This window comes from Asterias rubens, chromosome 8 (genome assembly GCF_902459465.1).
Source record: "Asterias rubens chromosome 8, eAstRub1.3, whole genome shotgun sequence".
NCBI classification, from domain to species: domain Eukaryota; kingdom Metazoa; phylum Echinodermata; class Asteroidea; order Forcipulatida; family Asteriidae; genus Asterias; species Asterias rubens.
Genome location: NC_047069.1, coordinates 20,976,810 through 21,001,652, shown reverse-complemented (window position 1 = coordinate 21,001,652; position 24,843 = coordinate 20,976,810). Strand labels below are relative to the sequence as shown.

The window sequence follows — 24,843 nt, the reverse complement described above, 5'->3', positions numbered from 1 at the left end:
AAGAAATCATTGAACAATTAAAATTTTTGCATTTATTCTACTTTTTGACCATTATTAATGTCTTTTGACCGAAAATTTATTTATGAATGGGAATCAAAGTGTGTTGAATCGGTTTTCAACTAGTGGTTTAAACCCGCCGAGGCCTGGTTCTTAAACTTTACCTAGACTTCGTCTCGGTAAAATTATCAAGAACCAGGCTTCGTTGGGATTACACCTCTTTGAAAACCTCTTCACCACACATTGATTCCCTTATTTATTATAGTTATTATGTAAGAGTAGGCCTATCGTGCAACTAAAGGCCTACAGGATTAAAAGGTCGGCAAAAACTTTCAAATCTCGGCCCTGTTTTAACCAACGCAGTGAAACAACAGACAAAAAACGCAACACTTAAAGTAGGCTACAGCTCTAACAAACTTTAAACAATGAAGGATGAATTTTGAATTGAAGAAGGAATGATTGTTCAAAACTTTAGGACCGGTGCAGGAGGTGGAGATTCGCTCTCCCAATCGGGAAAACTGTGTACTAGTTGTTTTTCTGATAGCGCCCTCTATGCTTCATCCTCCTCTATTTCCCATTGGGGTACCGACTCTCCGGCGGACAGAACTTGCCTTGGGACACCGGCAAAGTAAGATTATAGGTAGTGGACACTATTGGTAATTGTCAAAGACTAGCCTTCACAGTTGGTGTATCTTAACATATGCATCAAATAACAAACCTGTGAAAATTTGAGCTCAATCGGTCATCAAAGTTGCGAGATAATAATGAAAGAAGAAACACCCTTGTCACACGAAGTTGTGTGCGTTTAGATGGTTGATTTCGAGACCTCAAGTTCTATTAACTCAAGGTCTCGAAATCAAATTCGTGGAAAATTACTTATTTCTCCAAAACTGTGGCACTTCAGAGGGAGCTGTTTCTCACAATGTTTTATACCACCAACTTCTCCTCATTACTTGTCACCAAGAAAGGTTTTATGCTAATAATTATTTTGAGTAATTACCAATAGTGTCCTTTAAGGGCCGAGTCACACTGTAGCGATAACGAAAACGATAACGATCACGGCGCAAAGAGATCGCATTCTATTGGTTGAATTGCTCCACGCAGAATACGCACACGCTCATTCAACCAATGGAAAGGCGTTCTCTTTGCGTCGTTATCGCCGATAACGACGCGGCTATCGTCGTACTCGTTATCGCTGCAGTGGGACAAGAGTAAGAGACCCTGTACACTATTGGAAATTGTCGAAGGCTAGTCTTCACAGTTGGTGTGTGTCAACATAACCATAAAATAACAAACCTGTGAAAATTTGAGCTCAATCGGTCGTCGAAGTTGCGAGATATTAATGAAAGAAAAAACACCATTGTCGCACCCTGGTTACACGAAGTTGTGTGCTTTCATATGCTTGATTTCGAGACCTCAAATTCTATATCTGAGGTCCCGAAATCAAATTCGCGGAAAGTAACTTCTTTCTCAAAAACTACATCACTTCAGAGGGAGCTGTTTCTCACAATGTTTTATACCATCAACCTCACCACATTACTCGTCACCAAGAAAGGTTTTATGCTATTAATTATTTTGAGTAATTACCAATACTCGAAATTTGTTCACACGTTAGACCAACTAGAGCTTTGACAAATTAATGGTTTCAGGCTCTGCAGAAAGCTAGAAGCTCGGTAGGCCTACATTTCGCTGCAGTTTCGTTATTATCCAGTTTTTGTTTCTCCTTTAGGCAAAACTAAGAGTTTTTGTGCTAAGGCAAATAACTTTTTTTGTATCTTGATTTCCTCTCTATTGAATGGAGGTTATGTAACACTGGAGGGCGCTGTTCAAGGGCGCGCCGTGTGATGTGGGGATGTCAACAAGAAACGCTCTGATTCGTCGGTGATTCCAAACTATCTTCTCCTCCATGTTCTCACCATCTTCCATGTGATTGAAGCGGAAAATGGAGCCTAGGTATTGTTTGTTTGGGTCCTATGTAATATTAATGCGTTTATATTTAACAAGTATTTTTAAATTATAATATGATCCACGCTTGCATCTAAACACAGCGTCACTGATGGTATTAATTAGTGATCATCTCATGGTATGCTTTACACTTACTTAACCTCAACTCAACTTCCTCAAGCCAAAAGCCAACAAGAAACAACCAAGAAGAGTCTGCCTTTACAGTAGGGCCAACAACAGATCATACCACCCTCGCAAACTCCTGACTTTCACTAGCCGCACTCAGCTATATGGTAGTTCCTACTTTCCAAGAACAGTCAAACTCTGGAACTCGCTTCCAGCAGCAGCCCAGTTTTTACTCGCACTTTGTCTAGCACCAGTTGAGTTCCACTTCCAGTTAACTTGTCTTCATCACCTTCAGTTTCTTCAGTTTGTTTCTCTGTTAGCACTTTTGTGTCCGATCTGCACTGCATCAACAATCAAGCACCCTTGGCATTATGTCCTCACTTAAGGATTCTGCCGAGTATCAACGTAGACGTAAACACACATGGATGTCACACCTATTTACGTTGGTTTACTCAGCAGGATCCACAAGTTTGGACGTAAAGCTAAGGGTGGTTGATTGGTGCTCAAGCAGTAGAAATACAAGTGCCTCCAGGCCAACATACATAAAGGGCTTGAAGAAGAAAAAAAGTGCTAGGCCTTTTATATTTAAAGGCAGTGGACACTATTGGTAATTACTAAAAAAAATTATTATCATAAACCATTCTTGATTAAGAGTAATGGGGAGAGGTTGATAGTATAAAACATTGTGAGAAATGGCTCCCTCTGAAGTGAGGTAGTTTTCGAGAAAAGTAATTTTCCACAAATTTGATTTTGAGACCTCAGATTTAGAATTTGAGGTCTCGAAATCAACCATCTAAATGCACACAAATTCGTGTGACAAGGGTGTTTTTTTTCTTTCATTATTATCTCGCATCTTCAACGACCGATTGAGCTCAAATTTTCAAAGGTTTGTTATTTTATGCATTTGTTGAGATGCACCAAGTGAGAACACTTGTCTTTGGCAATTGCCAATAGTGTCAAGGGGTCGATTTCACAAAGAGTTAGGACTAGTCCTAGGAGATATACAAATTGCATGGATAGTCCTAAGTTAGGACAAGTAACCGGTCTTAACTTGAGATAAGACTAGTCCTAACTCTTGGTGAAATCCACCCCAGTGTATTTAAGTATACGTGTATTTATAAATAAATGGTGGCAATACTACTGTGCAGGACATCATCAGACAGGGTGGTGCAAGTAAAAATAGCTTCCACTGCTCAAAGGTTAGCAGCTACTCCTTCCGCGAAGGCCATCACAGATGGAGCAGTGAGGACAATCCCAGGCAGGGAGGGTGTTCCACATTGAGACAGTCTGGGGGAAGAAGGAGAATCCGTAAAGCTGGGTGTGGCTTGTAATGAGTTGGAACATGTTTGGGTGGTATGATCTTGTGCTGCTGGGAAGCATTGGTGTGAGGTAGACTGCAGGATCGATGGCGACTTTGTTATAGTGGATTTTGTAGAGTAGGGTGAGGCTTGCAGTTTATTAGTTGCGATAACGTAACCCTCCTGCCGACGCCGTCAGCAGGAGGGTTACGTTATCGCAACTCCGTCGGCAGGAGGGTTACGTTATCGCAACTAGCAATTTGTTGCCTCCATTCCAGGGTTTTTCCGTTGTAGATCTTGTAACATTTTCGATACACTTTCCGTTCGATGGTACTCATGGAGGACAAACCTGAGTGTGACATTAGTGACATTATTTATGTCGGGTGTCATTGACAGAGGACTTATTTTGTCCCCATTTTTATATTAGTTAGAGGTATTTCAAATGTGTTGTATGCTCGCACTGACACCATTGGACTGGTTTTGTAATTATGGTCCTTTTATTAAAAAATGTATAGAAAAAAATTACCTTTTATTACCCTATTATTACACTGGGCGCTGTACTCCTTAAATTTTGTCATTTTCAGTCGTCAACATTTCAAAAAATGGAGTACAGCGTCGACCGATAGTGACAAGATTTCAAAAAAAGGAGCACAGCGCCCCAGTTACTGGGTCTAAACCTTAGTGCAAGAGAATTTTTCCTGGAAGCTTGCCAACTGCTGAACTGCATACAAGTTTTATAAAAAAACGAAAGCAACATCAACAACAACATCATTATATGCCAGCTCATTGTTTTCAATTTTGCCATTTGCATCTTCGTACTAAAGATGTAAATGTCAAAATTGTTAAAAATTAGTACAGAGCCCCAGTTACTGGGTCTAAGTCAGTTGTAAGTTTGTGGAATGGAAGTGCACGTCCCTTTTCAGAGATAAAATATATGAGTTGGATTACACTAGCTCACTCTGCCATCTTTGCTTTCATCTTTTCTTTTACAGATGAGAAAATGAGCTCCCTTGGTTCTGGAGGGAGTCCCCAAAGAGAATTAATCACGACATCGTCATCATATGAGCAACAAGTCATTGTAGATTTACAGTAAGTACGTAACTGCAATGGCTACCTAGCACCTACTCCTACAACTGTGAGGTTCATTCCGATATCGTCTCCCATCATTCCGCTATTGTCTCTACGAACGTGGAGACGACAGTAGTTGCGATAGCAGAATGAACCTCGTAGTTCTAGGAGTAGCTACCACCCATGCATGTGATGAAATGGATCAGCTTATATCCAAAACAGCTTCAAAGTTTTATTCTTACACTTTAATGATTGAAAATTAATTTTTATTTAAATGTGTGTGTTTGTTTGGGGTTTTTCTTTTGTGTTGATGCAGATGTCAGCTTAGACAACTTGCTAAGCAGAACAGGGATTCGGTGACCAAGGCTTTATCTGATCCAGAGGGTGTAAGAGCATCACACCCAATGGCTCTGGTGAATCCAGCTAGAAATGCTACTCACACAAGTCAACCTGTACTATCTCACTTGAGTCACCCGGCAGTAACTCACTCTGAGAATGTTGGGCAAACCTCACACAACGAAGCTGAGCCATCAAGCTTCATCACTGCTCATGTGACGAGTGGCCAGCCAGCTAGTGTTCCCAAGCTTCATGATGTGTCCTATTCAAACCTGACTCAGAGCCAATCCAACCCTGTGAGGTATTCTGGTTTGTTTCCAGGCACCATGCAAGTTTCTGTCAGTGATAACTTTAACCAGGTACAATTTATATAATGATACAGAGTTCTAAACCAATCACCACTCACCATAGTAATACAGTCATAGAGACACATTCATTTATTGCCAATAAACCTCTCCAAGTCAATTCTAAGGCAATTCTAAATGCCATTGTATATATAAGCCTAGCTATCAGCAATCAGCTTACACAACTTAGCCGACTTTGGAACCAGGCAAATCAATCTACTGTAACTCCCAAAGAGGTTCCGTATCCACTAAATGATTTCAGATGTAACCCAATTAGCGACGCTTGTATTGCCCCAAACTTCCATTAAGTTTCTGCCATTAATAGTCATCAACAAAGTCAGAAAGTTATCAATGAGTGTTTGCGATACAAATCCACTAACTCAAGGAAGATCCAAACACTCGGCCGCTCCTTTACATCCTGTTGGATCACCAGACCACTAATTGACAACCCAACTACAACCCAAGCCCCAAAGTCACTTAAATGCTTACATGAATGTGTTTGATCCTGCTAAATATTCCGCTATGGTTCCTGACCTTCAGAAAGAGTTAGTCAATGATGGTTACCAGAGGGCACTGTCTATTGGAGGAGTTGATACAATCAATACACAGCAGAGGAAGGAGTCTGTTGAACTGTCCATAAGTACATCAAACAGGTTAGATCATCATTTCATAATCAAGTACTGCCATCCTTTTTTTGGTGTTGAAAGTGTTTTGCTTTTGATGATGTCTGGTATTAGGTTTATAAAATGCATGGGCAAAAACATGTCAAAAAGAAAACATTTTATGTACTTGTCACATGCTGTCACAGGTTCAAATAGTGACCTCGTATAAGTCAAAGGGATTTATTTGATACAATGTAGTTGAATATAGCATGGCGCATACACCTGTGAATTGAAAGTATTAATTGTCACAGTGATCACAGCAAATGCATGGATTCTGTGGTCAACTAAAACACTCTTTCATAATGGGTTTACTTCAATAGGGTTTTATGTTTTCATAAATGAATGTACATGTATGGGTGATTCTTTTTCCTTCTTTTTCCAGGGACTTTCTCGAGAAGCAGCTCGAAGACGCCAAAGCTAAGGTTTTCCATCTTGATTCTAAACTAAAAGAGGTTTGTATGATTGTCAACATTCTTTGATTTTAATCACTGTTTATTTAGATTTATCACATAATATGAAGCTATGTAATTTTTACCACATGCGGCTACATCAAAACTGTAGAGCATTAAAGGTAAATCACATGGAATTATTTTCAACCAAGCAGAGTGGATAAAAGAATGTAGTCTTAGCTGCTGAAAGAGAGCCTACATCATCGCCAGTCATGACACTTGTGTCCTTAAGCAAGACACTCAACCATTGCTTCGTCCTTCGGATGGGACGTACAGCCAATTGTCCCATGTGTTGTGTAACGCAGCTAAAAGAACTCAAAAGTGCACTTATCAAAAAGAGAAGGGGTTCGCCCCGGTTTTCTTGGCTGTGGCTGCTAAATGCGCCGTAGCACCTTGTAAACCCTTATAAGGTGCTACATAATTGGGTCTCAGAATTCATCACTGCAATAACCTCTTTGTATAAATGTCTATACTCTGTGCCTTGAGTACCTTGTTGGTAGATATGTGCACTGTATAATACTTTGATATTAGGCCTATTATTGCTATAAATGTCTATACTCTGTGCCTTGAGTACCTTGTTGGTAGATATGTGCACTGTATAATACTTTGATATTAGGCCTATTATTGCTATAAATGTCTATACTCTGTGCCTTGAGTACCTTGTTGGTAGATATGTGCACTGTATAATACTTTGATATTAGGCCTATTATTGCTATTATCTTGAGTTTTGATTATTTTATTTTTTTTTTCGTAATAGTGCAATGATATCTGTGAGCAGCAGAAGCTTCACTTTAGGACGGCCATCGTTGACCTCCAGACCAAACTAAATGACACCATCGTAGGCAGGAACTCAGTTCTAGAACTTAGGTATGTAAAAAGCAGACGGTACAAGATTATATTCTGGTATCCACTATGTAATGAGGGTTGTTGTCACTTCTGTGTACAATGCAGCATGTACATTAGTAAAATTTTGATGGGGCAAAAATGCACCAAAACTATTTAGTACCAAAATGCACAATTTATAACGTAGGCCATGGAACTGTTTAGTGATTTAATGCTGCCTTACCTAATAATCCTCCAATCAAATGGATCTACTTTAGTGTTATATTATTCTGTAGTTTCCGTACTATAATTCATTTACAAACAGACACTGAATGCTATGGTAACAGCAAAGTACAAGTCCCTATACCAGGCCTTGAATTGTTTCTTGAAGAGGCTCAGCAATTTTCCTCTGGTAAGGGGCACTTCTTTAAGGAAAATGACAATTTGTACTGGAACTTAACAAAGGGCACCACAGCAAAGGCACAGGGCACCACTGTACTGGAACTTAACAAAGGGCACCACAGCAAAGGCACAGGGCACCACTGTACTGGAACTTAACAAAGGGCACCACAGCAAAGGCACAGGGCACCACTGTACTGGAACTTAACAAAGGGCACCACAGCAAAGGCACAGGGCACCACTGTACTGGAACTTAACAAAGGGCACCACAGCAAAGGCACAGGGCACCACTGTACTGGAACTTAACAAAGGGCACCACAGCAAAGGCACAGGGCACCACTGTACTGGAACTTAACAAAGGGCACCACAGCAAAGGCACAGGGCACCACTGTACTGGAACTTAACAAAGGGCACCACAGCAAAGGCACAGGGCACCACTGTACTGGAACTTAACAAAGGGCACCACAGCAAAGGCACAGGGCACCACTGTAACTGCTTTGGGTGCCAAGGGTTATTTCGAGACCTGCTATTTCACTACATGTATTTGGTTTTGGAGATGACATTAGAAATTCTCTGGTTATTTCCCACAGACGTCAAGAGGCTGAGAGTCAAGAGCGTTTGATCAACCAGCTACAAGTAACATTTGCTGATGTTGGAGCCACCAATCAGCAACAAGCTCAGGTAGGTCAAGGGTCACTTAGAAGTTTTCAAAAAGACTACTGGTACTTCTTAATTTTAGTTATCTGGCGCTAGAGACAAAATGTTTGTTAGTTCTAAGAGACGATAGTTGTAAGAGATGATAGTTATAAGAAAAAGTTTGCCAGTTTCAATCTGAAATCGCACTAATAATAAACTTGATACCAAGTGCTAATCTTCTTTAAAAAAGTTTCTGACTGATTTGTAGTTTTTTTTGTTTTTTTTTTATGGCTGCAAGCAACTAAATGCAATTATATATACATCCACAAGTTTGACGAATCCTCCCCACCACCCTTAATATGGACAGGCTTTTGAGGATGCCAGTAAAAGAGTTGCCAACCTAGAGGTTCAACTCCAGTCACATAACTCCACCATGTCAGAGGTTCATACACTGACTATCCTACATGCAACCAAGCGAGGGCTCACTCCCAAGGCCTACTCTAACCCTATGGACTATGAGCACATTGGGAGTGAGTTAAAGGAGGTGCTGGACTTCTATGAGAAAGAGATAGAAGGGATGGGAAAGAAGATTGAGAAGGCAGAGAGGGAGTTGTCTGAAACACAAGAGCAGTTTGCTGAGAAATGGAAGCAGAGCGGAGAAGAACAAAAGCAAATGTTAGTAATTGGGGTTTGATATTCTTACCAGTTGATTTACCCTTTGAATATAGATAACATTATTATGAAATAGTCTTGAATGCCTTTCAAAGCCAACACCAAGTGTTGGGTGTAGGTTAGCCCTTGTAATTAATGAAGCTCGGTCAGCCCTTGTAATTAATGACGCTCGGTTAGCCCTTGTAATAAATAAAGCTCGCTCTGCCAAAACAACCAAATCCCTTTTGTGAAAGTCCTCAGTTTCAACAGGTAGACACACTCACCCTTACAGATACGGTATGTGGTGTACCTTCAACGTTGCTCAATTATTTCCTTTTCTGATGAAAATCTTTGTGAGGTACCACTAGAACAAAGAAAACCTTGTAGGGTAGCATTGTTCGATTGTTAAAAGTATGCCATCAATTGGTGTGTGTAAGGTCATCCAAGTGTATAAATACAATTGGTTTGGTAACCAGTGGTTCTATGAATAATAACAATTATTGTCCTCTTCTGTTATAGGTCCCTGGTTTGAATATGTATACCCAAACCTAAATCTTGAAGTTGACCATAACTTTAATAAGAAGACATTTGCATGAATCTTCCAAGTGCTTATTACATATTTTTTTATTACAGGTTACGTAGGCTAAGTGAAGAGCATGAGGAACAACTGAGTGCATCAACAGAGAGGGCGCTAAATGCACGTAAGCAGACACTCAGCCTGCAGTCGCAACTAGCACTAACACAGTAAGTAAGGCAACAGTTTATGGACTATGCAAATATACTTCTAAAAGGAAGTTGTTTATCACATGTTCAGTTATTTTGGGGGGGGATTGAACTCGTTGACGAAAATTGTGTTCAGTAAACTTAATTTGTATGACTGATAAAACTTACAGCTTGATGTTTACTTGTAAAGCATTGACCAAAGGGGTGTATTGGGGCGTGACCCTGTAGCCCATTAGACAAAATTAAGTGTTTTTTGCTTTTAAAAATATTTAATACAATGGGTATGTATTTGTCTTGAAATGGGGAAGAATATTAATAACTGGAGAGTCGGCAAAGTGTTTTTCATACAACTACTAAAAGTAATTGAGAGTTGGCAAGTTGGATTCCATATACCCTCCATAAGATATTTCTTGCTTCGACACTGATTGACATAGAAAGGTAACATTAATGTAAAAAGTTTATCTTCTTTCTGTCATTTTCTCTTAATATCTTAAAGGGAGCATATGCAGCAACAGCTTGAGTTGAAGACTAGTCATGTTGCTGATGTGCAGAGCAGACTGGAGGAGCTGCAAAACCAAACGGAGACCACAAGAAATGAGCTACAAACAAAGGTAGTATAGGAAATAGCTATTACTAATATATATTGGGTTTGCGGTAACACCATGTGTGTGTCTACTCACCACGTAGATTGTGTTCTTTAGAGGACTGTCTTGCTTTACATTCTACTACCCTGGAGTAGATTTTCGGATTTCGGGAGACTTCTGAAAAGAACTGTCCTGCTTTTTAACTACGACCTGGGCGGAAGGTAGAAAATCAGCCAAGGCTATTACTTAAGCTTTTAGTAGATCGTTATTAACTTCACAACCACAGAGTGAGTTCTTAATTGGTCTCAGCGTTTCCACCAGTTTGCTCTAGTCATCATCAGGAGACTGACTATTACTAGCTATTACTCAAATAAAATTGGGTCCAGGTACCAATCTTCCTGAATGTAAAGTAGGAAGATGGATAAGGATATTCACTTTGCACTAGTCTATAAGAATATCTCCTTCACATTGTTTTAATGTTTTTTATCTTTGCCTTAGTGTGATTCATTGACCTCTGAACTGCAAACTGCCCTCGATCAATACCAAGAAGCTGATGAGGAAAAACATCAACTACTTGAGAAAATTTGCAACCTTGAACTTGAACTGCAAGCTGCAAAAGTAAGTTTATCTTGATACAGCCCTGGTATTGCTCAGGCCACAATAAGGCATTTGCAATAAATTTGTATATTGTCTTGTAAAATGTCTTGCCAGACAAAAGTTATCCCTTTAATTTTAAATTGCTCCGATGAGAGACTGGTTCTATGTCACATGGTTCAGGGCAAGCTTTTGTTTGTGTAGTTAAGTAAGAGAAGGTGAGGACCCATACATGATGCTGAATGAATGTGTACGTACAATGGTAACAGTCTTTGCCCATCTGTATTTGGAGGTTGCTATTCCAAGCTTTCCCTGAACCTTGTGATGGAGCGACACTATCTTTAGTTTAAAGAATTTTATTTGAATTCCAACTTGTGACCAATCAAGTAATTGTCAATTTTCAAATCTTTTTCCAGCCTTTTTACTCAACAAAGTTTATCTTTTTTCTTAATGATGTTCAGAAAGAGAGGTTTTTCATTTCAAGAAAATTTCAATCTTGTCTCAGGAGTCTACTTCTAAAGCAGAGGCAGATGTAAAATCAGCAAAGGAGGAGAATAGCAAACTTTGTAACCTTGAGGAGGAGACTAACATCAGAATAAATGAACTCAATACCAAGCTGGACATGAAGAGCAGTGAATGTGAGGAGCTTAGCAGGCTGGTAGAAGAGGCTAAGGAGCAGTCAGAAAGGCACTTTGACCAAAAGGTAATGGGAAATAGACTTTGAACATTGAAATACCATAGTGGAAACTTAGAGTTACTATCTATGAATCTGCGCTTAGTGTAACCATAGAATAGAATAGCATAGAGCATAGATTATCTATGAATCTGCGCTTAGTGTAACCATAGAATAGAATAGCATAGAGCATAGATTTGTGCAATTATAAGCAAGTTGATCACTAGACATTTTAAACAGTGAGGGAGCGAGGAAGCTGTTTGTTGCTTTTTTCTTTGGGCGGCATGGTCACAAAAAGTCGTTGTCCGGGAGGAGTTTTTTCTTTTCTTTTGGGGGCGGGGGGGGGGGGGGGGTCATAATTTTAAATCTTAAATATGATTGATTTAATATTAAGATGTCCCAGAAGATTTAGTACGACAATTAGGTATCTGACATTTTGATTTTGGTCTTTCACGTAGATTTTATCAATGCAGGAAGATCACCATCAGAGAATGACCTCTTTGACCCATGACCTGACCTCTCAGATCAATGACCTCACCATTAAACACAACACCCGTATGGCTGAGTATACACAGAAAGATTCTGAGCATCAGGACCTGCTACAGTTTAGAGAAGATTTGATCGGGAAGCTGAAGGAAGTCCAGCAAGAATTACAACGAGAGACAGATGAGAAGGGGAAGTTGGCACTAGACTTAGCAGACAAACAGCATGAGATGGATGTGATGCAGAGAGAGAAGGTGCAATATCTGGCAGTATTAGAGGGGAAGAATATTGAGCTTAGTCAAGTACAGACTCAGAAAGATCAACTCCATCAACAGGTTGGTATGCTTTACAATAATCTGCGGATTTTTGGTTTAATTTGTATAGACCTTCATCACCGTGTGGTCATCTTGATTTAACTCCATAACAACTTATTGTAACCAAACTGAGGCTGGACGAAATAATAGTCTGGTGCCATGTTCGTGCAATGAATGTTGGCATTCAATACTGTTATTGGAAACAGGGAACATGACTGAGATGGTCACACCGTGATAAAGGTCTATAGGCTGTGTTCATGCAGTTTTGTAAAATATGAGTTTAATCAATTTATCGAAGACCATTGTGTAACACGGGAGTGTGATCACTGTATAAATTGAGGCCTCCTACTTAAACAGTCGACTGTTTTTAATAGACCACGGGTGGATTTCACAAAGAGTTAAGACTAGTCTTGTCTCGCGTTAGGACGAAACTTAGGACTTAAGCCATATGTTTTTGATACCTCCTAAGACTAGTCTTAAGTTAGAACTAGTCCTAACTCTTTGTGAAATCGACCCCAGGTGTTTTATACTTTGTGTGGTTATTGACAAACACATATTATGCAGGTAATGTTTCTGTTTTATTGCCGATGGAGCGGTTAAGAGCACCGTACACAACTTCTGGTCTTTCTAATCAGCAGAGTGTGGTTTCAAGTCCCAGTCCTGACACTTGTGTCCCTAAGCAAGACACTTAATACTTCATCCTTTGGATGGGGCTCCTTTGGATGGGGCATAAAGCCAATGGTCCTGTGTGTTGTGTATTGCACGTAAATGAACCAAGTAACACTTATCACTAAGAGAATAAGGGTTTGCCCTGGTGTGTCTGCCCTGGTGTGAATGCCTGCAGCACCTGGTAAATCCATATAAGGTGCTACATCAATATTGTCACAAAATAAAAAATACAAAAAAACCTATATTAAAAAGTTTTTGGTTGTTCAAGTCTTGAAAACTTATTGATAGATACCTGCGCTATATAAGACTGTATATTATAACGGGATTACATATTTTCATAATGGGTATTCCCAGAAGCTCTCCCATCCAAGTACTGACATTTATCAATTTGAGTTATTAAGCAGGTGTGTTGATTGATTGATTTCCCAGGTGAATAAGAGAGATGAGGAGTGTGTAAGATTGAAAGAGCAGACGTCTAGTATGGCCCAGCTGGCTGAAGTAGCCAGTAAGGTCAGTGAAGACTGGGAGCAGGAACGAGAACACATGAAGGAACGACTAAAGGAACTGACAAAGGTGTGGACATTGTTTTGAAACAAAATTATTACTCTAAGTTCTTCATATTTTCAAGAAGCCTGTGAAAGTGAAACTGCGCCTATCCTACAATGAATATTTGGTTGTTTATGATTTTAATTTGCAAATTTGTATCAGTGTTCCATGTTTCTATGTATCATCACAAACCGATGTGATCCTGATGAAATGGCGATATATGAAACAATTTTGTATTGTATTGTATTTTATTGTATTCTTGTTCACTTTATTTGATTTTTCTACTTGAATGGTAAGCCATTGATTTGTTCATTCATTTGTAACAATTACCAATTTCCGTCAAGAAGTCCAGTTTATACAAACATTATTTTCACGACATCTTCATTATCAATAATTAAGGAGCTCCAAGAATTGAAAGGTCAGCAAGAGGTCATCTTGAAGAAGCTGAAGATACGAGAGAAGAGACTGCGAAATGTTGAGGAAGATAACAAGAGATTACAGGAAGAGCTCCAGGGTACAGCTAAGGAGTCTGAGACTGTTGTAAGGAGCAAAGAAGAGCTAGAAGCTGAACTCAAACAAGCAAAGACCAAGGTAAGGAGCAAAGAAGAGCTAGAAGCTGAACTCAAACAAGCAAAGACCAAGGTAAGGAGCAAAGAAGAGCTAGAAGCTGAACTCAAACAAGCAAAGACCAAGGTAAGGAGCAAAGAAGAGCTAGAAGCTGAACTCAAACAAGCAAAGACCAAGGTAAGGAGCAAAGAAGAGCTAGAAGCTGAACTCAAACAAGCAAAGACCAAGGTAAGGAGCAAAGAAGAGCTAGAAGCTGAACTCAAACAAGCAAAGACCAAGGTAAGGAGCAAAGAAGAGCTAGAAGCTGAACTCAAACAAGCAAAGACCAAGGTAAGGAGCAAAGAAGAGCTAGAAGCTGAACTCAAACAAGCAAAGACCAAGGTAAGGAGCAAAGAAGAGCTAGAAGCTGAACTCAAACAAGCAAAGACCAAGGTAAGGAGCAAAGAAGAGCTAGAAGCTGAACTCAAACAAGCAAAGACCAAGTTAAGGAGCAAAGAAGAGCTAGAAGCTGAACTCAAACAAGCAAAGACCAAGGTAAGGAGCAAAGAAGAGCTAGAAGCTGAACTCAAACAAGCAAAGACCAAGGTAAGGAGCAAAGAAGAGCTAGAAGCTGAACTCAAACAAGCAAAGACCAAGGTAAGGAGCAAAGAAGAGCTAGAAGCTGAACTCAAACAAGCAAAGACCAAGGTAAGGAGCAAAGAAGAGCTAGAAGCTGAACTCAAACAAGCAAAGACCAAGGAGTCTGAGACTGTTGTAAGGAGCAAAGAAGAGCTAGAAGCTGAACTCAAACAAGCAAAGACCAAGGTAAGGAGCAAAGAAGAGCTAGAAGCTGAACTCAAACAAGCAAAGACCAAGGTAAGGAGCAAAGAAGAGCTAGAAGCTGAACTCAAACAAGCAAAGACCAAGTTAAGGAGCAAAGAAGAGCTAGAAGCTGAACTCAAACAAGCAAAGACCAAGGTAAGGAGCAAAGAAGAGCTAGAAGCTGAACTCAAACAAGCAAAGACCAAGGTAAGGAGCAAAGAAGAGCTAGAAGCTGAACTCAAACAAGCAAAGACCAAGGTAAGGAGCAAAGAAGAGCTAGAAGCTGAACTCAAACAAGCAAAGACCAAGGTAAGGAGCAAAGAAGAGCTAGAAGCTGAACTCAAACAAGCAAAGACCAAGGTAAGGAGCAAAGAAGAGCTAGAAGCTGAACTCAAACAAGCAAAGACCAAGGTAAGGAGCAAAGAAGAGCTAGAAGCTGAACTCAAACAAGCAAAGACCAAGGTAAGGAGCAAAGAAGAGCTAGAAGCTGAACTCAAACAAGCAAAGACCAAGGTAAGGAGCAAAGAAGAGCTAGAAGCTGAACTCAAACAAGCAAAGACCAAGGTAAGGAGCAAAGAAGAGCTAGAAGCTGAACTCAAACAAGCAAAGACCAAGTTAAGGAGCAAAGAAGAGCTAGAAGCTGAACTCAAACAAGCAAAGACCAAGGTAAGGAGCAAAGAAGAGCTAGAAGCTGAACTCAAACAAGCAAAGACCAAGGTAAGGAGCAAAGAAGAGCTAGAAGCTGAACTCAAACAAGCAAAGACCAAGGTAAGGAGCAAAGAAGAGCTAGAAGCTGAACTCAAACAAGCAAAGACCAAGGTAAGGAGCAAAGAAGAGCTAGAAGCTGAACTCAAACAAGCAAAGACCAAGGAGTCTGAGACTGTTGTAAGGAGCAAAGAAGAGCTAGAAGCTGAACTCAAACAAGCAAAGACCAAGGTAAGGAGCAAAGAAGAGCTAGAAGCTGAACTCAAACAAGCAAAGACCAAGGTAAGGAGCAAAGAAGAGCTAGAAGCTGAACTCAAACAAGCAAAGACCAAGTTAAGGAGCAAAGAAGAGCTAGAAGCTGAACTCAAACAAGCAAAGACCAAGGTAAGGAGCAAAGAAGAGCTAGAAGCTGAACTCAAACAAGCAAAGACCAAAGTAAGGAGCAAAGAAGAGCTAGAAGCTGAACTCAAACAAGCAAAGACCAAGGTAAGGAGCAAAGAAGAGCTAGAAGCTGAACTCAAACAAGCAAAGACCAAGGTAAGGAGCAAAGAAGAGCTAGAAGCTGAACTCAAACAAGCAAAGACCAAGGTAAGGAGCAAAGAAGAGCTAGAAGCTGAACTCAAACAAGCAAAGACCAAGGTAAGGAGCAAAGAAGAGCTAGAAGCTGAACTCAAACAAGCAAAGACCAAGGAGTCTGAGACTGTTGTAAGGAGCAAAGAAGAGCTAGAAGCTGAACTCAAACAAGCAAAGACCAAGGGAGGAGTTTTTGCAATAGTTTTTCAAATTCTATATGCATACCTATACCAGCCATCGGTGTTATCTCTATTCACATGTAGAGCCATCGCAATTCCATATTTTTTGCCGTTTTGATAGATGGAATATTTCACACAAAACCTGATAAATGAATTGTAAGTTTTTAAAACAAATTTATTAAATATGTTTTGTTGATGGTTTGTGTATTTTTATTGTTGGTAGTTGCATTTTGACCATTACTGTGACTTTATGTTTGACAAGTTTGAACAGCAGAATTTCAAATATCATGTCATACAATGTGTCCATATTTTCCTTCTGGTAAGAGCTCATTGTTTTCTTTTTTTTGTATTCCTTATCTACAAATGCCCAAGTAATTTACAAAAGCCTCTCGATTTATTTTAAGTATGTTGTTTTTCCATGACTATTTATTTTTTTATTTTCCCTTGTAAACTTGTGTACAACGTTTTGCAACAAATAATACTATGCTATTCTTTATACTGAACCATTGTTTTTAGATTGATATGCTGATTATCGAGCAAGACAAGATGAAAGATGACATGATGGAGAAAGAGCAGAGTTATCAAAAAGGCATCTCTAAGTATCGATCCAAGATTCACACTCAACATCGAGATCTGACTGTTGCCCATGACACCATTCAGGCTACGGTTGTCACTGACGGTAAAGGTAAGGATTCAGTCTAAATTAAGACTCAGATCTTGTGAAAACATTAGCTAATACCCTGATTCAGACATGTGCTCCAGAGTTCTGCCAAACCAAATAAGGAGGGACTCTGGGGCGACGCTGTAAATTTTAGTTTCAGACAGGAGAACTTTATGTAAATTGGCTGGATATTACAAACAAACATACTAAACAATAATTCGCCCATTAAGCGCCCTGCAACTCAAGTGTTTACACAATGTAGAAATGCCATTGTTTCAATATAATGTCTTCAAAAGTGTGGATCCATATTTTAAACCTTCTTTGTCTGCAATGGCTCTTGACCCTGATTTTGGAGACAAAAATAGTAGATTGCGGGATTTGTTAAATGTTTGGTTGTAGCATGGAGCTGCTTCATGGTTGTAGGGTTACAATAACCTTAAGTGCAGCCCTGGGTTGGGTTTAGAAGGCTCACTTATTGACTTGCGATCAACCTAATGGAGCTGATTATACTAGTATATTTAAGTAGGTAAGCCCAAAAAATAGTGCTTATCAAAATAACTTAAGCAGCCAAGATACACAGTCCAAATACTATGTTTCGTTTACCTCTGTTTGTAATGTTTTGCTTTTTTCCTCCCTCGTCCTGTCTGCCTGTCTTTCTGACTGGCTGTCTATCTGGCTGTCTGTCTGTCTGTCTGGCTGTCTCTTTTCTGTGGCATACTCCATCGTTTGAAACAGCTGTGAAGGTTGCAGAGAGTATGCAGCAGCAAGTTACAGCAAAGCGTAGTGAGATTGATACACTACAGAGTGATATACACTGGCTCAAAGAATGCTTGGATATTACAAGAAAGGTAATGTTATTAAACAACAAACTCATTCTTACAGGTTTGATTCAATGGACTGTGATAAGAACACTGAATAATCATGATATGAAAAAAGTAGTTTTTTGTCAAATTATTAGAAAGAAGCTAAGTTTTGTTTATTTCCTTCTCTAATGCTGATGATACTGTTCCCAAAAGCTCCTTCAAGTCTAGCTGCAGTGGTTATCAAATTCAAATGTCATTCAAATTCTACAATCCCAGCCAAAATGCTTGGGCCACCCATTAGCAACGGTACAACAAACATTCCCTGTCCGCTTCCCCCCCGACGATAACATTCACTCCCCCTGTACTGTGTCCCCCCGCTCAATGTTGATGGGGACGCAGAAGACCATGCAATGAGAGCCAACATTGCAGGGGGCACGGGGGCCCTCGGTGCCTGGGCATGGGGGCCCGGGGGCCTCGGTGCGTGGGCATGGGGGCCCGGGGGCCTCGGTGCCTGGGCATGGGGGCCCGGGGGCCTCGGTGCGTGGTCATGGGGGCCTCGGTGCGTGGTCATGGGGGCCTCGGTGCGTGGTCATGGGGGCCCGGGGGCCTCGGTGCGTGGTCATGGGGGCCTCGGTGCGTGGTCATGGGGGCCTCGGTGCCTGGGCATAGGGGCCCGCGGGCCTCGGTGCCTGGACATGGGGGCCAGGGGGCCTCGGTGCCTGGGCATGGGGGCCCGGGGGCCTCGGAGCCTGGGCATGGGGGCCTCGGTGCATGGTCATGGGGGCCCTGGGGCCTCGGTGCGTGGTCATGGGGGCCCGGGGGCCTCGATGCGTGGTCATGGGGGCGGCCCTGGGGCCTCGGTGCGTGGTCATGGGGGCCCGGGGGCCTCGATGCGTGGTCATGGGGGCCCGGGGGCCTCGGTGCGTGGTCATGGGGGCCTCGGTGCCTGGGCATGGGGGCCCGGGGGCCTCGGTGCCTGGGCATGGGGGCCTCGGTGCCTGGGGCCCGGGGGCCTCGGTGCGTGGTCTAGGGGCCTCGGTGCGTGGTCATGGGGGCCTCGGTGCGTGGTCATGGGGGCCCGGGGGCTTTGGTGCGTGGTCATGGGGGCCTGGGGGCCTCGGTGCGTGGTCATGGGGGCCTCGGTGCGTGGTCATGGGGGCCCGGGGGCCTCGGTGCGTGGTCATGGGGGCCTCGGTACGTGGTCATGGGGGCCCCGGTGCGTGGTCATGGGGGCCTCGGTGCCTGGGCATGGGGGCCCTGGTGCGAGGGCCCAACGAAATTTGGTCGAGAGTGTAATTGCACACCTATTTGTCAGCGATGGCTCTCACCCATGTTCAAAATAAAACACCAAGCAAAAAAAATTAGTAAAATGCTCGGAAGTTTGTGAAGGATTTTTAAATTGTACAAATCTACGCCTGTTTATAAAAACAATGAACTTTGAATTTTCACAGGAGAAATCAACGTTAGTTGGAGAACGAGATCAGTGCAAGACCCAGCTTACTGAGATGAGTAGAAATATGAGCAATTCAACGGAGGAGGTTCAGAGCCTGACAAGACAGAAGATTGAGCAAAGATCAGTCATCGCTAAACTGAATCAATCTCTGAAAAAGGTACAATCATTCCAGTCCTTCTACTAATTGAACAATAATTTTTATAATGGAACTGTATTTGTAAATCATACAATGCAAATGGATTAAGGTAAAAATCTCTTTTCTTTTCAGGAAGTTGTGTTACTTTGTAGTGTGTGGTTCTGAAAGCCCCAGAAAACCCTTTAGCTCCTGATTATATTTGTGACCTTTGACCTGTCAAACGACAACAAAGATATAGTCCCAGGTCAACAGGTGAAATACTACTTGAGTCTCCTAGGGGAAGAATTCTGCAATCTGTTCTTTCTTTATTTTTACTTGTCATAATTCACAGGGTCTTTCAAGGCCAAACTAAAGCCTCACTTGTTTAGGGAGGCATTTTAGCGTGTGCTTTTATTTGTTGTTGATTATCTTTGTGTACATAGCCATATTTTACTTTCTTTCATTCTTAACTTTACTTTGTTTAAGTGTTTGTTCCTCCGTTATAGACTGTGCAAGTCTCATGCATTTTGGAACAAGTTTAACAAGTGATGAAACAAAATTTGGCCCACGTAGAACTCAATATTGTTGAGACCACAATAGTCCCCAAAGTTTGAATATGCACGAGACTTGCACAGTCTATACACGGGTGAGGATCTGCTTTTTAAAAACTCTGATAAACTTTATGCTGTATCTGTTTGTAATTGTTACATTGTTGTGTTTTTATGCTGTAATGTATATTTTGTTTTGTGATTTTTATTGTATGTTTTTTTATGTAATTTTTATTGGTGGTATTTTGTTGTAATTTGTAATATGTGCCTTAGAACATCCTTTGATGGAAAGGGTGCACTATAAATGCAATCAATCAATTAATTTCTTGTAATTTGAATATTCATACCACTCTTAGCCTAGTCCAACCATTGTTGATTTTATTTTAAAACTATTGTTGGTTAATGCAGGCTGCCATAGAGCATGGTGAGTGTAAGGGAGTCATAGAGAGGCAGGAACAAGACCTAGCTAGGCTGAAACTCAAGCACCAGTTAGATATCAAGGTAGGTACCAGACTACTTAATAAAATTGCTTGCTGTGTCTCAGCTTTTAAACTAGGCTCAATTGATGTGCTTTTCATGGAACAGTAAGCACATAATAGTGTGCTTACAGCCCATAGATTGACATGCATTACAATGAACAGTAAGCACATAATAGTGTGCTTACAGCCCATAGATTGACATGCATTACAATGAACAGTAAGCACATAATGTAGCGCTTCCAGTCCATAGAGTGCATTCATTTACAATGAGCAGTAAGCACAAAATTAGCCATGACATTGTAGTGTGATTGATGTGAAGTGTTTGGTGAATGTCCATAATATGTGCAGGATTGTTAACTTTGAATTTAATTTTGTACGCTTATCTTGCCAGGAACTGCAACGAGCAAAATCCTACAAAGATGTTCCGACAAAAGTGAAAACTCAACTAAAGACACCCATTGAACATGATACAGACATAAAAAACAAAGCCCCAAACATCGTCCAAACAACGTCCAGCAGGTTAGAGCAGAGCAAGAAATTGAATGACATTGACAACAAGCCACCGGTTGGAGTCCAACCCAATGATTCAAGCACAAGAAAATCAGCTGGTTTCAAAGCAGAGATGTTCACTGCAGCTAAAGCAGAAAAAGAGCAAGTAGCTTCTTGTAGGAAAGGTCCACAAACGAAGCAGCCGAATGCCACACTGAGAAGGATGATGACTGATGAGGATTTGAGGGTACTACTTCTTGAGATGCAGAAGGTTGTCTCTGGACAACCAACCCTGGCCAGAGAGACAAAGTCTGGTCAACCAACCCTGGCCAGAGAGACAAAGTCTGGTCAACCAACCCTGGCCAGAGAGACAATATCTGGTCAACCAACCACGACTAGAGAGCCAAAGAAAACTGCAAAATTAGCTGCTGTTACAACGGACTCAATTAACACCAGGTAAGAAGATGCTCACTTCTGTAAAAAGCCATTTTGGTTGATTCATCTTATTGTTTTTTGAATAATCCTTATGCACATGATGTCATTTGAGTAGTGCGCCCTCGGCCCTTGGAGGTCCAAGAAAGGTCGATCATTGGCCAATCCTGTGCGCTGCGCGTACAAATCTGTGCCATGCAATTGTTACCTCATCGTTTTACCATTAAGATAGCAGCTTGATGACGTCAATACATTTGATTTGCTTTGAAATGGTTTATTTACAATTAAAAATATATTCGCGACCAGAGACCGAATTAAATTATATGTACATGTACACATAAGGTCTATTAGTATTTGTTAAGATTCTTGACTGCTAAGGTTAGAGAAGGTTTTGATGAATGTCATGTCTTGTTCCCTATTTCTTTGCCTAGATATATCCAAGATACGGTGAGTCACTCCAAGGAATCTGGCTACAACACCAAATCGGTGGACAAACATAAAGGAGGTAAGTGCCACAAGAAACAATGGGCTCAAAGTATGTCAAGTTTAAAAGCCCATCTTGGGTGGTAGGTGGCCACGAGAATAATAATAATAATAATAATAATAATATACCGTTTTTATATTGCGCTTTTCACGCCCGAGGGGTGTCTCAAAGCGCTTCCGACATTCCGAGAATGCAAAATTAACAAGCCTATTTTGGTTGGTACATGTAGGTAGCCACGAGAATGCCGAGTTAACAAGCCCAGCTTGGGCTAAATATTTGTTATTTACCACTTTAGGCAGCAAGATGTATATAAATTGTTAACACTGAGACACAGGATCATGAACATGTATTTCTTTTCTCTTTCTGATTTATTCCAGGTATGACAGTGCCACTATTAACCTCTTCCCCAGTGTTGGAACACCATACACCATTACTAGACAACCTTAGTCTACTTTCCTCCGTCCCAGAGTTCAACCCCATTGGTAGGGTGATCACACCGGAGCCAGATTTCTTACAAAGGCCCCTATCACCGGTTGCAAACCTACTCAGTGTGTCTCCACAGGGTACCAGTGATTTCCTATGGACAATTAACAACACTTCTCATAATAATAGCAGTCAGTCTGGCCCCTTAAGGTTTATCCCTTTTGAGAGTCAAGGGAGGAGTAGGACACCAGATGTGTTGAGTTTGGATTCAGTAAGCACTTGTAGCAGCACTACAGACAGTTCCATTAGTCTAGTATCATCATCATCACGTAAGTATTCATTACATAAATCTATCACCTTGTAATGGGTTCAATTGATTAGCTTCCCGGCTCGACCCCGATCTACCCCTGGTACGTTCGAATAGCTTTGACGTCATTCCAGGGGCTCACCTGGGTCAGCCCTAAGTGCCCTGCTTGTGGAGTGGGTCACTTGGGGCTGAAGTCACCACGAGAGGGTGAGTGTGAGAGTCGATTAGCTCTTGTCAGGGGCTCACCCGAATGAGCACCACGGGGTCGACTCGGGGAAGCACCCTATGAATTTGTTTTTAAGAGGCTTTCAAGTGTATATTTGATTGTTTTCCATAACTGGACATCTACTTCCCGCCATTTGATATTCATTTAGACCCAGTTGATGTCCAGTTTTGCAGTATTGGTGAAGTGTTTGTGCTGGTGTGGCAGGAGATTCTTTTCCCTGGAGATAATATCCCCATACTGCTTGTAATAGCGCCCTCTTTTGAATCCTCCTCCTTCGTCCCATGTTAATTTCCCATGGGGGACAGAATCTCCGACAGACTGATTTCCCTAGGACACTGGATTGAATGCTGTCTCTCAGTTCAAACACACCACTCGAACTCCCCTTAAATAAAATCTTGATGTCTTTTTGAACTGCATCTTATTGCATTGAACCTTTCCTTTCCAGGCATTTTGTATGCAGCACACATCTATCTTTATACTGAACGTCTGTTGTATCTTGTTGTACTGTGTATGCAACACCACTATGCATTAAGAAGTGTTTCATACTTGTTATTGTTCTGTTTAATTAAGAGTGTATATAATCCTTCCTTTTTTGATATGTGTGTTCCTTTTTTTTACAGGGATTGTTCTTTTAATTGTCGTTTGTTTTTTGTGTTTAATATCCACTTAGGCCTATTCCTCTGTTTTTGTAATTCTTGGTCTGAAATTTATTATAAACCTAATATGTGCTGTATTTTGTTTAAATGCCTAAATAAACAAATAAATAAATTATATTTTATTCAATTTGTCTGTGCCACAAATAATTGATTTTAACAAATTATTAAGTAATTGTAGCTGTAGCAGAAGGCTCTAACTGATTTGTATTTGTAAGCAAATTACAATATTTCCAATTTGTGTCACCTTTAATATGGTTTGCCTCTTTCCTTTTTTCTAAGGTCGTGAAGACATTGACATGCAAGCTCAGAAAGAACATCTTAAACGTTTACAAGAAAAACTGCAGAGTCTGAGTAAGATGGGAGGACACCTGCAAATAGAGAACAAAGGTCAGCATAGTCTTGAATTAGTCTTGATTCAAAACTCACATGTTGCTCATAGAAAGAGGGCACTATTTTAAGACAACCACTCATCTATAGCCGATGTAAGGGTGGCTATCTCGAGATAGCACCTTCGTTTGGTGACAGGTCATGTCAAAATAAAAAGCATTAGGAGTGTCTTCATCTAATACTAAGGCAAGCAGAACAATAGGATTCATTTCAACTCATGGGGTTCTAAAAACAAGTTGAAGTTCCATCATTTCACCATACTCCTTAGCTTCAGAGCCCTTGACAGCAATGACTCTAAACCTTGTCTAATGATGAGATTGTGTTTATTTGTCATTCACAGATATGGCCATCATGATCAAACAGCAGAGCTCGCAACTTAAGAAAGTCAGACAACAGGAACACAGTTTTCAGCAACTTGTCAAAAAGGGAAAATAGCCAATCCAAATTCATCTCCCTGGTAGGGAAGTGATTATTCAAGAAAAGTTTGAAGTTATTATTTCCCTCCATCTTACAATCTAGACTGTTTTAAGAGGAATATTTAAGCTCCCCTGAGTTCTTACCACTTTAAATAATTGTTCTTCTTGTAGCCCCATACCAATAGTGCCTTTTAGCCTTGTTTGGAGCGAACTTGCATAACAAAAAATAGACAGACTTTTGATTCAATAAATCATGGCATATGTTCGCAGGTGTTTTTTAATTGTTGGTACATGCATCACTTCAAATGAGAAGATGTCCTGTTCCAAAAAAATGCTAGGGTTTAGTGTATGTGTCAAACGAAGTCCAGTGTTCAAGTTCTAAAACTTGATCGCTTCACCCACCATTGAGGGCCTTCTAAACTTGATCGCTTCACCCACCATTGAGGGCCTTCTAAACTTGATCGCTTCACCCACCATTGAGGGCCTTCTAAACTTGATCGCTTCACCCACCATTGAGGGCCTTCTAAACTTGATCGCTTCACCCACCATTGAGGGCCTTCTAAACTTGATCGCTTCACCCACCATTGAGGGCCTTCTAAACTTGATCGCTTCACCCACCATTGAGGGCCTTCTAAACTCGATCGCTTCACCCACCATTGAGGGCCTTCTAAACTCGATCGCTTCACCCACCATTGAGGGCCTTCTAAACTTGATCGCTTCACCCACCATTGAGGGCTTTCTAAACTTGATCGCTTCACCCACCATTGAGGGCCTTCTAAACTTGATCGCTTCACCCACCATTGAGGGCCTTCTAAACTTGA

The 24,843-nt window shown here is 41.0% G+C and overlaps 2 protein-coding genes across 2 annotated transcripts in view; one reads left to right on the top strand and one right to left on the bottom strand.

Annotated features, from left to right (window-relative positions):
* Nucleotides 1–1,827: 1,827 nt before the first annotated feature.
* LOC117293254 (coiled-coil domain-containing protein 158-like) lies at nt 1,828–24,064 on the top strand. Its single transcript, XM_033775482.1, has 24 exons — nt 1,828–1,950; nt 4,358–4,454; nt 4,750–5,128; nt 5,654–5,766; nt 6,158–6,227; nt 6,982–7,091; nt 8,036–8,126; nt 8,449–8,756; nt 9,366–9,476; nt 9,952–10,066; nt 10,538–10,657; nt 11,139–11,336; nt 11,765–12,124; nt 13,202–13,345; nt 13,718–13,909; nt 16,660–16,828; nt 17,540–17,652; nt 19,059–19,217; nt 20,132–20,224; nt 20,594–21,147; nt 21,555–21,628; nt 21,985–22,359; nt 23,499–23,606; nt 23,947–24,064. Exons 2-24 carry the CDS (start codon nt 4,366–4,368, stop codon nt 24,039–24,041), a joined length of 4,140 nt encoding a protein of 1,379 aa, XP_033631373.1. The 5' UTR covers nt 1,828–1,950; nt 4,358–4,365; the 3' UTR covers nt 24,042–24,064.
* LOC117293256 overlaps nt 24,060–24,843 on the bottom strand; it is a 1,881-nt gene continuing 1,097 nt past the window's right edge. Inside the window, exon 2 of the mRNA XM_033775484.1 lies at nt 24,060–24,820. Within this exon, the coding sequence (XP_033631375.1) occupies nt 24,401–24,820 (420 nt within the window). The 3' untranslated portion in view covers nt 24,060–24,400. The remainder of the gene's footprint in view (nt 24,821–24,843) is intronic.